The sequence below is a fragment of the Labeo rohita genome, chromosome 10 (assembly GCF_022985175.1).
Source record: "Labeo rohita strain BAU-BD-2019 chromosome 10, IGBB_LRoh.1.0, whole genome shotgun sequence".
In the NCBI taxonomy this organism is placed as follows: domain Eukaryota; kingdom Metazoa; phylum Chordata; class Actinopteri; order Cypriniformes; family Cyprinidae; genus Labeo; species Labeo rohita.
Window position 1 is genome coordinate 24957068 of NC_066878.1, and position 12824 is coordinate 24969891.

The window sequence follows — 12824 nt, forward strand, 5'->3', positions numbered from 1 at the left end:
GGTTGTGAGTCGGTTCAAATGAATCAACCGGTTCGTGAATCGAACATCAGCTGCGAGATCATCAGCTGCGCGCGCGCGGGAGTCAGTGCGGAGTTGATTAGAGACGGACACGATCATAATCGAGCTCTTTTATTCTTATTTTATTTCACCGCTGCATTTATTTCATCCTTTGAGCTGAAGGACAGTAAGGTAAGACCTGTGTGGCACACATTAACCGATAAAACACAAATGTTATAAACTATTTAAGCTACTTTAATCAGTTTCTTCACCTGAGGTGAAGTTCTGTCAGTCAGAATCACCGCAGGTTTATCGCTGTTTGTAGACATCACTGCTGGATAATGTGGAAATAGATATAGATTTGATATTAAACATGTCTTAAAGATTCCTATACCAACAAAATTGAGGAGGGATGTGCGATTTGTAAGATCGGGGCAACTTGTCACATTTATTTATTTATTTGTGTACCTCAGAGTGCGTTTATTTACATATTATGTACTCCCGTTTCAGTCTTGGTTGTTAACGTTATCTATTAAATTTACACATTTCCTGTACTGGAAATAAAAAAAAACACACATTGACATTCATTGTACAGACAGTGAATGATGTGTCATCTTGTCACGCTGTATGGGGTAAGTTGTCACAAGCTTTTTAAGCAAATTTAACAGTAAACAGTTCTGAAATGGCTAAATGGTGGACAAGTAATATCAAACATACCAAACCATTGTTTTGTCCAACATATCTTGCAGCTAATAAATTGGACAATGATAGATTATGACATAAACGTGTGACATCTTGCCCCAATGATAATAATAATGCAATTTTAAGAGAGAGAGAAAAAAACAAAACCTGTCAGTTCAAATCTGAATTCATGATATTGTCATTTTAATGTGGATGACAGAACAAGACCATTCAGACAGTGTTCGAATTGAGGGGGGGCGGGGGGCTGGGGGCTGGGGGGGTCCCAGACCTCCCATAAGCATTAAGGGACCCCCCATAATCATGGGGGTAAATTTCATTTAACAGTAGGGGGGGACAATACATATAAAATTTCTCATGAGCAATTTTTGAAGGGGACTCAAATAATACAGTTAAATTGTACTTATAAAGATATGTCCCCACAGTGAAAAACTTTGCTTCTATCATTTTTATTGTAGCATGGAGACTGCGCCATTATGGTTATTTTCAAAGTTTTTCTCAGGTTCAATGACAAAGCAGATTTTTCTTCAAAACTATTTATTGCATTGTTTGTTATGTTGTTTACAGTCAAGCCATCAACATACAATAAAATTTAAACATGACTGTTATTGTGAAAAAGATATATAAAATAAGTAATGTTTTGTAACAAAATCAATTATTAAATAATCAATTTACAGTAACTGCTCTATGTAAAAAAAAAAATCTGCAATTTAAAGCAAACTTACATTAATGAATGGACACTAAACAAAAGTACCAAATGTTGTTCCTGGTATCACTGGGCCCCAATATACATGGTATACACAATGGTAATTCAAATTGCTTTACATAAAGAAAGTAAAACTATCATAAAAAATAATCACAACAATAAAAACAAGGAATTCAACTGTTTCTAAATGCATTTTTTGCAGCGTTTTTTTCTACTTACACAATTATTTTAGGTATACATACATATATTTTTCACAATAGAGAGTGCGATTTTTTTTTTTTAATAATTTTTTTGGGGGGGGACAACCCTCGGATGGGGGGGGACATGTCCCCTCCGTCCCCCCCGGGATTTACGCCCATGCCCATAATACCCAAAAAAATATGCATGGGGGGTCCCTTGGTTTTTAAATAAAACTATAATACTTAAAAAAATGAAACTTAAATGAAACGATTCGATTGCTGTATTAAATTTAGACCTGCTCACGTTACATCATAGTTTATTTCTACGCGTTTTTACAGCGTTGCTCATTATAACCAATCACACACGACTCTGTTGAGTTTAGAATATAGTGGCCAATCAGAGACTTTCAGAACAGTCAACTGAAACCTGGAGTTTTGACTAAAACTCGCGAATTCCCTCATCATAAGCAACAAATTGCAGATGTACGAACTATGCACGTAAGAGATTAATTTATCATACAGTGTATGGCCAGCTTCACTGATTATAAGAGGAGTTATGAGTACTTAAAGTGCTCCTATTATGCCTTTTCAAATATGACCTTTCATGCAGTGTGTCATATAGCTGTATGTGAAAATAAACTAGCTGCAAAATTGTAAAGCCGACAGTGCGCGATTAAAAAGGTTATTGTCTGTCAAAAAAAAGAGTCGGCTCACAATCGCCTGAACAAGTCGTCAGGAATTTGAATATTTTCCTGTTACGGCTATCCACAAGTTTCCTACGCCCCATGAGACCTTGCGTCAAAAGTGGGAGCGTCTTCCGGTTCAAAGTAAACAAGCGGGACGTGACACTCATTCATTCAATAGTTGACAGGAGTGACCGGCAAATGAAGCCTCGTGAAGCACCAAAACTTTCCTCTGACTGTTTCGGGAAAAGATTCAAAGCTTCGAGAGTGTCGAAAAAAGAAAATATCAATATGATGTAATAGAAGAATAATGTACACATATTAATTGCATATGGCAAATATTTATTTTTTATTTTTATTTGTATTCTTCATATTACTTGTATGACTGGGTATTTCAAAATGTAATTATTAAATAGGTCTCAATGAAAATGTACTCGCAAAATAAGATCTGGGTCAAACATTAGGACACGCAAAGTGAATCGCGCACATGGCTGGACAGAAAGTGAGGCTTCTACGAAAGTGATTTCTACCTTAACAAGCTTCGAATCAGGCTTCATCTAGCATGCCCTTTAACACAAGCTTTGATGTCTCGGATCAAATGTCATTACACTAGTTGACAGTCTTCAAGATGTATCGATACAAACTAGCTAATGATGTGGGAACACAAATTCGCAGAGCATATGTTTTCTTTAAGAACGTAATGACATCTCTCATAAAGGTGTGCATCTTTACAAAGTAAACAATGGTCCAAAAAACACATAGCCTCTTTGCTAATTAGCACACAAAATACCATTGGTATACTACGTCCGCCGCCTCACCGGAAGTTGTACCCACGTTCTTTTTTACAGTAGTGCCCCCCGAAAAATTGTAGATACGTCATGAAGTAACACATTTGCATGATGTCCGCCCACATTCTAGATCACAAACAACTTGCCCGCCCACAAACACAGTAAAATTTCCATGTGGTTTACGTCATGTTGAGAAGACGCTGTATCCTACGCTGTGAGAGTAAATTTGTTTTATATTCACTTTCAAAAGATGAATCTACAAAGATTGTATTTTCTAGCGATCGTTCAAAATATGTAGTTGTGTATGTTATGTTGTGTAACAACCCTGCACATGTCTTGCTAACCGGCTAAATCACGCTTCTGTAGTTCTGTAGTTCAGCTGTGGACCCACTGTAGTCAAAAATTTGTGATTGATGCAGCTTGTCTGTCTGTCTCATTAGTTGGAGTAATGATAAAGGATGGCGCACGAAGCGGCTTTCACATCGAATGCGGAAAACGCTGCGCTATGAAACCCATACAATTCAATTGCTTGCGCCGCACGAGGACGGCTTGTTTCTGCGTCAACCAAAGCGCACACACAACGGAGCACACCACTGGCGCGCAAAGTTCAAATGAGTTGAACTTTTGCCGCTGCGTTCTGAAGAGCTGCACTGAACCCGCGCTTTCCGCGTTCGGGGGGGAAAGCCTCCTTAATGCATTATACAGTGTTGAAGTTTACAACATAGAGGTGTGCCTGGTTCGCTTACATAAGCAAATTGCGAGCACTTTCCACGGTAGTCCGTGCTAACTTGTCGATCAGCCACTTCAGCCGTTTCATCATCAGACTCCGGCTCGAATTGGTAAGGTAAAGTCGATGCCATCTTTTCTATGTATTGACAAGTCTCCAGGGCTGTCAGTCAGTTATGGCAAAGGGTGTTTCATTTTCCTGACATGAGAGCTCACGGAAAGGAGGGGTTTAGTGAGACTGATTCTTCGAACTGCTACGCACGAGTCGTTTGCGAATCATTTAGAAATTAGGTAAAATGAAATCTATTTTTGGAGAAAACTAAAGTTTTTTTTGACCTTGCATACATGTAAACCTGTTTTAGGAGTCTCATAAAACAATATTAGCAACCTTGAAAATGGCATAATAGGAGCACTTTAAACATTCGCTAGACTGATTGTGCTCATTTAGAGCGCGTTCTTTCACTGCGTGATTCAGTGTAATAAAATGCAATGCATTTAGAATATTCCCAAATTTCTAGATATGGGGGCACAAAATTTATATTTGTATAATTTCACATAGTTAATCAATATCACACGAAGAGTGCCAGTTTTTCGCAAAAATTACAAATGCATTGATTTTACACAACAGTTCAATAAACTATAAGTTAATATTAAGAGACTTACGTTAGACACCATATTAGACACCATACAAATATGGTTCCAAACAAAGCCACAGCACTGCTTTCCATCTCTGAACAACATGGTAGTGTTCCGTTCCTGAATGAATCAACCATGCATTGAATTCAAGCCATCTCGGGTATTTGTAAGTTTTTGTATTTTGTAAGCCATAATCGACATACAGTATAGAATATATTGTCTGCCTCATTCTATAATAAGAAGCCACATCAGATCACAAAAGAAAGTTATTTCAAACACTCGACTGATGCTGTGAAGTAAAAATAAGTTATAATGTTCTCTTTTGTTGGACAACAGGCTTAGAAAGTCTTATCATTGCATTTCATTATCATTTGCATTGCATATTATTATCATTGCGTGCGTTGCTTTTTCAAATATAAACGGGGAGGCGTTAATTTTTTAAATGCAAAACCGAAAAAACGCAGTTCACAAGCGCGTATTGAACCGTGGATGTCGTACCGAACAGTTTGATATTATATTGAGTATTGTGACCTCCCTAATTAAAATATAAAAACATTATTCATGCCTTTGTAACTGCAGGTTAGATGCATTCATGTACTGCGTTAAACAGTGCGTAAATACATCTAAATGCCACTTCAGATGCACTGTCTGTGTTTCCTCTGCATTGAAAAGATGAATTTTGTTGATAATGATTTTATTTGTTTAGTTACAGCCTAAAATGTCTTATTATTCTAAGTGACTATTGATTAAATATAAGAATTTGATGCAAATGATAATGCACACTTTTAGAAGAAAGAAAGGTTTATAGAGAAAGCTTTATAAAGGTAAATGATGCCCATAAAAGGTAAACTCACTTTAAACTTGTTAGAAAATGTTAAATGTTTAGGAGTCAGCTGTCCACATTAGTCTTGCAGCGCAATACTCAGCACAATTCAGTCTGATTATCATTATAGATAAAATCTCAGAAAATATTGAGATATCATTTTTTGTCAATATCGCACACCCCTCGGCTAGATATTTAAGTGTTCTTTGCTTAGTGATTGTTTGAGGGTGGGCCCCCCAAGAGCTTTGACACAGTTCGAACACTGATTTCAGATTAGATGTTTGAAAGCAACATATCAAACTACTGCTTTAAATAAGCATTTGTGTAATTGGACTTTTGATTGAAAACCTCTTAGTTTCTGAGATATGGGCTGTGTCCCTTATAAATGTGTCCTCTCAGTAATGGTTTTCTAACTATAAATAATAAATTCAGCGAACCACTTACACCTCACACACCTCACAATACATGAAGGATTTTAAAAGCTGCTCTGTCAACAGGGTTAAAATGTTTTTGACTGATTTTTTTCAGTCTTAGATGTTTTATTTCAACTTGTTTTGTTGCTAAATGTCACTAGTATTAATAGAAGCTTGTTTCCACCATGGAATAAAAAAATGAAAACTTTTTGAAGTTTAAGGCCTGGAAAACCCTTGAAAATTGCAATAATTCCTGAAGAGGGTTTATTGAAAAACAATGTATTTATGAAATCAGTGTTTAATTTGGTCAATAAGCACACATCTTTTCACGCAAAATTCACGCAAAAAGCATCATAACTTCTTTTACTTATTTCAGTTAATGTCAGAAAACAAGTGCTAAGCAAGTAGTACTAACAATGTTGTATTAACATGTCTGAAAATGCAAAAAGAGGAACATATGAACCAAATCAATTCAGTCATTTACGAGTCATTTACGCTGGAACCGCTTCGATTCAATTTCGTGACTTCAGTTATTCATTTCAAGTGATGCACTAGCAAAAACCAGATCAAATTAAAAGAGCCATTCATTTTCAAATTTCAACATCACTAATAAAGATTTTAAAAAGCACATAGTAATGGGTGAAACAGAGCTTTTCGGAACTCTGAATCAGTTAAACCATTGCGTCACATATATGATTTACTCTATCAAAGCACTCCAATCGGATTGCGTATTGCGAATCATTTCTTTCAGATCAGGACTTCAAATTGCATGTCATGAATCATTTGATTTAGGTCGGGTTAATGAATCATTTCACAAATTTAATGATTTAAATCATATGATTTGCAATAAGCGATTTGAAGTCCCAATCTAAAACAAATGATTCACGATTCATAAAGTTTCAATCTAAGTCAAATGATTCCTGATCTGAAATGATGGTTCGCAAATCTTTTTTCAGATCGGGACTTCAGAGCGTAGATTGCGAATCGTTTGATTTAGATCGGAACTGCGGAGCGGGTTCGTGAATCTTTTGCTTTAGATTGGATCTTCATAGCGTGGATCGTGATTCTTGATTCAGATCAGGACTTCAGTGCGGGTTCATGAATCATTTGTTTCATATCAGGAGTTTGGAAAATCTTTTTTTCTGATTTTTAGAAAAAACAAACCTTTAAGGCAGTACAGTTATAAAAACAAAACAAAGAAAAAAAGGAAAGTGTACACAAATACTTTAGAAAATTAACAGTGGTTTTACTATAGTAGTAATACTTAGCAGCATGTGCTTCATTTTTGCAATTTCTTTTAGCGTGTTTTTATTGATGTATTTCTCTTTTTTTAGAATTTGAAATAGAAGACATAAGTGAGATCTCTGATTGAAGACCTTGAAAATCAAAAAAGTAGTGCTTGAAAAGTCTTAGAAAGAATTTCATTTTACAATATCTGTACCCTTATTATGAGACACAAACTCATAAGTCTGAGACAAAACTGTTGTTCCATGGTAGAAACGGGCTTCCAAAAGTATTAGAGCTAATACCGAAGAAAATGGTTTAGTTTGTTTTTTTTTGTGTTTGTGTGTTTGTTCCCAGCATTGCTTAGCATTCATGGAGGGCTCTGAGGGATTATGGGATTCCACCTCCGTCTACATCATCTCAGATCCCGTCTCCTGCACCAACAAGACCAACAGCACCAACTCCAGCATCGTCCTGTTTCCTTATTACCAGCATCCGCTGTCGACGGCCGCGCTCTTCACGCTGGCGTATCTCTTCATCTTCCTGCTGTGCCTGATGGGAAACGGTCTGGTCTGTGTGATAGTCCTGAGGAACCGGCACATGAGAACCGTCACCAACATCTTCATTCTGAATCTGGCTGTCAGCGACCTGCTGGTTGGGATTTTTTGCATTCCCACAACGCTAGTGGACAACCTCATCACAGGTGTGGAAATCACTAGCAAAGCCATGACTTTCTCTGAGTAAAACCTTTGAATGTCAAGCCATTATCAACATTTGTCATCAAACTGTATCTAGTTCACTAAACTGAATTTCTTGCTTCTGTCTTGGTCAGGTTGGCCTTTCAGCAACACAGTATGCAAACTGAGTGGTCTGGTGCAAGGAACGTCCGTCTGCGCCTCCGTTTTCACATTAGTCGCCATTGCTGTGGACAGGTAAGTGTTTATAATTAAAAAAATGAAATATAGCAAAATAAGCATTGAACAAACAACCATCTGTGAAGGAAACAATAGAGCTGCGGTATCGTGTCAGGCGTTGCTCGTATCTGAAGTGTGCAGCTCCGCTGGAAACACTAATTACACATTGTTAGAGCTGATTGAGGTTTAGACTCGCGAAACGCAGCGGTGAACTGCTGGTCATTATGACGGCTCTTACATGATGCTGTTTCTGTTACATGCTAGAAACACTAAATGAGAACTGTAAAGGGTGAGCTCAGCAGTATCAGCAGGTCTTTGTTAATAACACATCTGTGTTTGGAGAGACACTGAATCATCAACTCAGTATTTTGATGCTGTGCAAAGCTTTAACCTTTTTATGTACAGATTTAAAGAAGGAAGTGAACTGGTACTTTTGTGATGGAGTTTAGTACTGTCATTCATCAGTAAACTATGTCAGAAAAAGATCGTTTTTTTATTCATAAATGTAAAGTTATTGCACTATTTTCATGGATGAATTATCACGAAGGTTCCTCAAGATGAATGAAATATAAGTGAAACCTAATTGTATATGCTTAAAGTTCAGTTAAGTTTTACTTAATTGAAATAATTCATTAAAATATAATTTTAGGTCTATTATATGTATGTATACAGTAGTCAACATCTGAAGTGGATCAAAACATTTTATCAAAGTTGTCTTAAAACCAAAGCAATACCCATTCTTGTCTCAGGACAACTTTGATGAACTTTTTTGATCCACGTCAAATGTTGACTACTGTATTTGGCACACATATATAAACATTACATAAATTATATTAAAACATTTTTCAAATTATATAACAGAAATTATAATTTGATATTCATTTTTAGTTATAATTTATATGTATACATTTTAATATATATTTATATTATATATTTTTATTATATATTAGGTAAATATTTATACTTTTACATCAGCTTATGTCATTTATTATGAATTATATATCTAAAATATTTATTTATTCTATTCTATAGTAATAAAATATTGTTTAAATTACAAAATTTCATGTTACATTAAAAAACTTTTATGTATTAATATATATATATTTTTTTTTTATTAAATATATAATTTTTTTAATTGTATTATATAATAGAAATAAGATGTAATTTTATATTTATGAGTAGTTATAATTTTATATATATTGAAATAATTCATTAAAATATAATTTTAGGTCTATTATATGTATGTATACAGTAGTCAACATCTGAAGTGGATCAAAACATTTTATCAAAGTTGTCTTAAAACCAAAACAATACCCATTCTTGTCTCAGGACAACTTTGATGAACTTTTTTGATCCACGTCAAATGTTGACTACTGTATTTGGCACACATATATAAACATTACATAAATTATATTAAAACATTTTTCAAATTATATAACAGAAATTATAATTTGATATTCATTTTTAGTTATAATTTATATGTATACATTTTAATATATATTTATATTATATATTTGTATTATACATTAGTTAAATATTTATACTTTTACATCAGCTTATGTCATTTATTATGAATTATATATATCTAAAATATTTATTTATTCTATTCTATAGTAATAAAATATTGTTTAAATTACAAAATTTCATATTACATTAAAAAACTTTTATGTATTAATATATATATATTTTTTTATTAAATATATAATTTTTTTAATTGTATTATATAATAGAAATAAGATGTAATTTTATATTTATGAGTAGTTATAATTTTATATATATATATATATATTTTATATATTTAAATATTTATACTTTTACATCAGCTTGTCATTTATTATAAATTATATATATTTGAAATATTAATATAGTAGTATTATATAGCAGTATAATAAAATATTGCAGAAATGATACAATTTTATAAATTATATAAAATAAAATCACTTTTATTTATTAATATATTTTTCTATATATTTTATATTATTTATGGTATATATTTTTCTATATATATATTTTGTATATTTCCTACATTATGTGCATTTGGACAATTTTATATATATATATATATATATATATATATATATATACAATTTATATATATATATATATATATATACAATTTATATATATACATACATATTACATTATATATACATAAATACATTACATATATATATATATATACATACATACATTATATATACATAAATTGTATTTAAAAATTTTACAAATTATATAATTGAAATTATAATTTGATATGTATTATTATTATATATATATATATATATATATATATATATACATAATTTATAATAAATGATAAATATTTGCGTAATATATAATAAGAAGTATATAAAATAAATATGTCTAAAGATTTATATCATAAAAATATATATTAATAAATTAAAATGAATATATATATATATATATATATATATATACATGTGTATATATATAATATACATGATATTAAAAACATTGTGTGTATGCAATATTAAATGGAGTAGAAAGCAGTAAATCTGGGTTAACGTCCCGGTATGTGTTTTCTCCTCATTGTAAACCCAGGTTTCGCTGCATCGTTTACCCATTCAAGCCCAAACTTACACTCTATGTCGCAAAGGTGTCAATAGTGACCATATGGGTGCTCGCTCTCACCATAATGTTTCCCTCTGTGTTAATGTTGACCGTCGAGCAAGAAAAAGGGCATTTCATGGTTCACAGTGACAACCTCACGTACCCGCTGTACTCCTGCTACGAGACCTGGCCCGACCCTGAGATGAGGAAAGTGTACACGACCGTCCTGTTCGTACACATATACATGATTCCCCTGGCGCTCATCATACTCATGTACGGACGAATCGGCGCAAAGCTGTACGCCACATCCTTCCTGGCCAGCGCTGAGCAGCCCGACATTCCCGTGCAGGGGAAATGTCCCGCGTCTCAGAGAAAGATCCGAGTCATAAAGATGCTGATTGTGGTGGCTCTGCTCTTCATGCTGTCCTGGCTGCCGCTGTGGACGCTCATGCTGCTGACCGATTACGCCCGTCCCAACGAGGACAATCTGGAGCTCCTGACCAGCTATGTATTCCCTCTCTCTCACTGGCTGGCTTTTTCCAATTCCAGCGTCAATCCCATTATCTACGGATACTTCAACGAGAACTTCAAGAGAGGCTTCCAGGCCGCGTGTCAGCATCAGGCTTGTTGCTGGGCCCGAAAGAAGACGCGATTCAGCGTCAAAAAGCCCAGAACCGGAAGCCCGTTGAATACGGCTGTTAGCGGCCACCCGCTCAGCCTGGGCTCGAGAACGAACCGGATTTTCACCGAAAGTGACCTGACAGGGTGTGTGCGTCTGGAGCTGGAGCACCGGAGGGTGTCGATGGACACCAAGGGCTCATCAGCCGAAGGGGGAAACAGCAGCATGGCTATTAAACGGGAAATACACTTCGAAGAGATTGAGAAAGTGTCTTCAGCAGGAGGTAAAATATATAATGCCTGGGAGCGTTGAACCCACAGTAGACTCAATCAGCTGACATTTATTGGCACTGACATGCTTTCATTTCTTAGTCACTTTATTTCTATAGTGCTTTATTCACTAAAGATTGTTTCAAAGCAGCTTCACAGTCATAAATAGGAAAAGGGCAATTAATTATGGAAGAAAATCAGAGTTTGCTGTAAAGCAGGCCTGAAAAACAATAGTGTCTTTATGATTGTGATATTCTCATTATCGTGATATCGTGATAGCACAATAATATACACTACCGCTTAAAAGTTTGGGATCTGTAAGACTTGTAATGTTTTTTAATGAAGTCCTCATTTATTTGATCAAAAATACTGAAAAAAATCCATAATGTTATTACAATCTAAAATAATGTTTTTTATTGTAATATACTCTAAAATATAATTTATTCCTGTGATGCAAAGCTGAATTTTCATCAGCTGATACTCCAGTCTTAAGTGTCACATGATCCTTCAGAAATCATTCTAATATGCTGATTTATTATTAGAATTATCAATGTTGATGATTCTTTTTTTTCAGGATTCTTTGATGAATAACAAGTTAAAAAGAACAGCATTTATTAATGTTATTATTTTTTTCTAACAATGTAAATCTATGCTATCACTTTTTATTTAATTAATTAATTAATTGATGTAACATCCTTGGTGAATAAAAGTATTAATTTCTTTCAAAAAAGAAAGAATAAAAACGTACGTTTGAACAGTAGTGTATATTGTTAGAAAACCTTTCTATTTTAAATAAATGCTGTTCTTTTTAACCTTTTATTGATTTTACCTTTTATTTAAAGAATCCTGAACAAAAAAAAGTATCACAGGTTCCAAAAAAAATATCAAACAGCACAACTGTTTCCAGCACTGATAATAAATCCGCATATTAGAATGTTTTTTGAAGGATAATGTGACACTGAGGACTGGGGTAATGATGCTGAAAATTCAACTTTAATTACAGATATAAATTGAATTTTAATGTATGTTAATATAGAAAAACATTGTTTTACATCGTAATAATATTTCACAATATTAAATTTTTTTCTCTATTTTTCATCAAATGAACACAGCCTTGATGAGCATCTTTAAAAACCATTAAAAATCTTACTGATCCCAAACTTTTGAGCCACAGTGTAGATCAAGTGAAGATTTTTTTTTAAATATTCTAACATAAAAGGTCATTAAAGTTGTGTATTGCACCATTATGCTTTGGCACAGCATCTGTCAAATGAACAAAAAGCTGGAGTTTTCCTTTAAAATAAAAACTACTGCTGTTTCCACCAGAATAAAAGCTTAAAACTGCAGTATGAATTGCTGACAGCTGTACTGTTAAAAAACAAAACAAAACAAAAAAACGCAATTTGTTGATTCAACTTAAAATAATTTGTTAACCTGCCGCCTTAAAATTTTAAGTTCAGACAACTCAAATAAGTTTAGTCAACTTGAAATGTTAAGTTGTGCTAAGTGAGAACTTACACAAAAGAGGGTTGAGTCCCCTTTAAAGTTCAGGTACAAGTCAATTTGCTTTTTTTCTG

At 33.8% G+C, this 12824-nt stretch overlaps 1 protein-coding gene across 1 annotated transcript; it reads left to right on the top strand.

Moving 5' to 3' along the window:
• Positions 1–100: 100 nt before the first annotated feature.
• Positions 101–11482, top strand: npffr1l3 (neuropeptide FF receptor 1 like 3). The gene is made up of 4 exons (XM_051121502.1): positions 101–189; positions 7232–7577; positions 7707–7806; positions 10351–11482. Exons 2-4 carry the CDS (start codon positions 7247–7249, stop codon positions 11288–11290), a joined length of 1371 nt encoding a protein of 456 aa, XP_050977459.1. The 5' UTR covers positions 101–189; positions 7232–7246; the 3' UTR covers positions 11291–11482.
• Positions 11483–12824: the final 1342 nt, after the last annotated feature.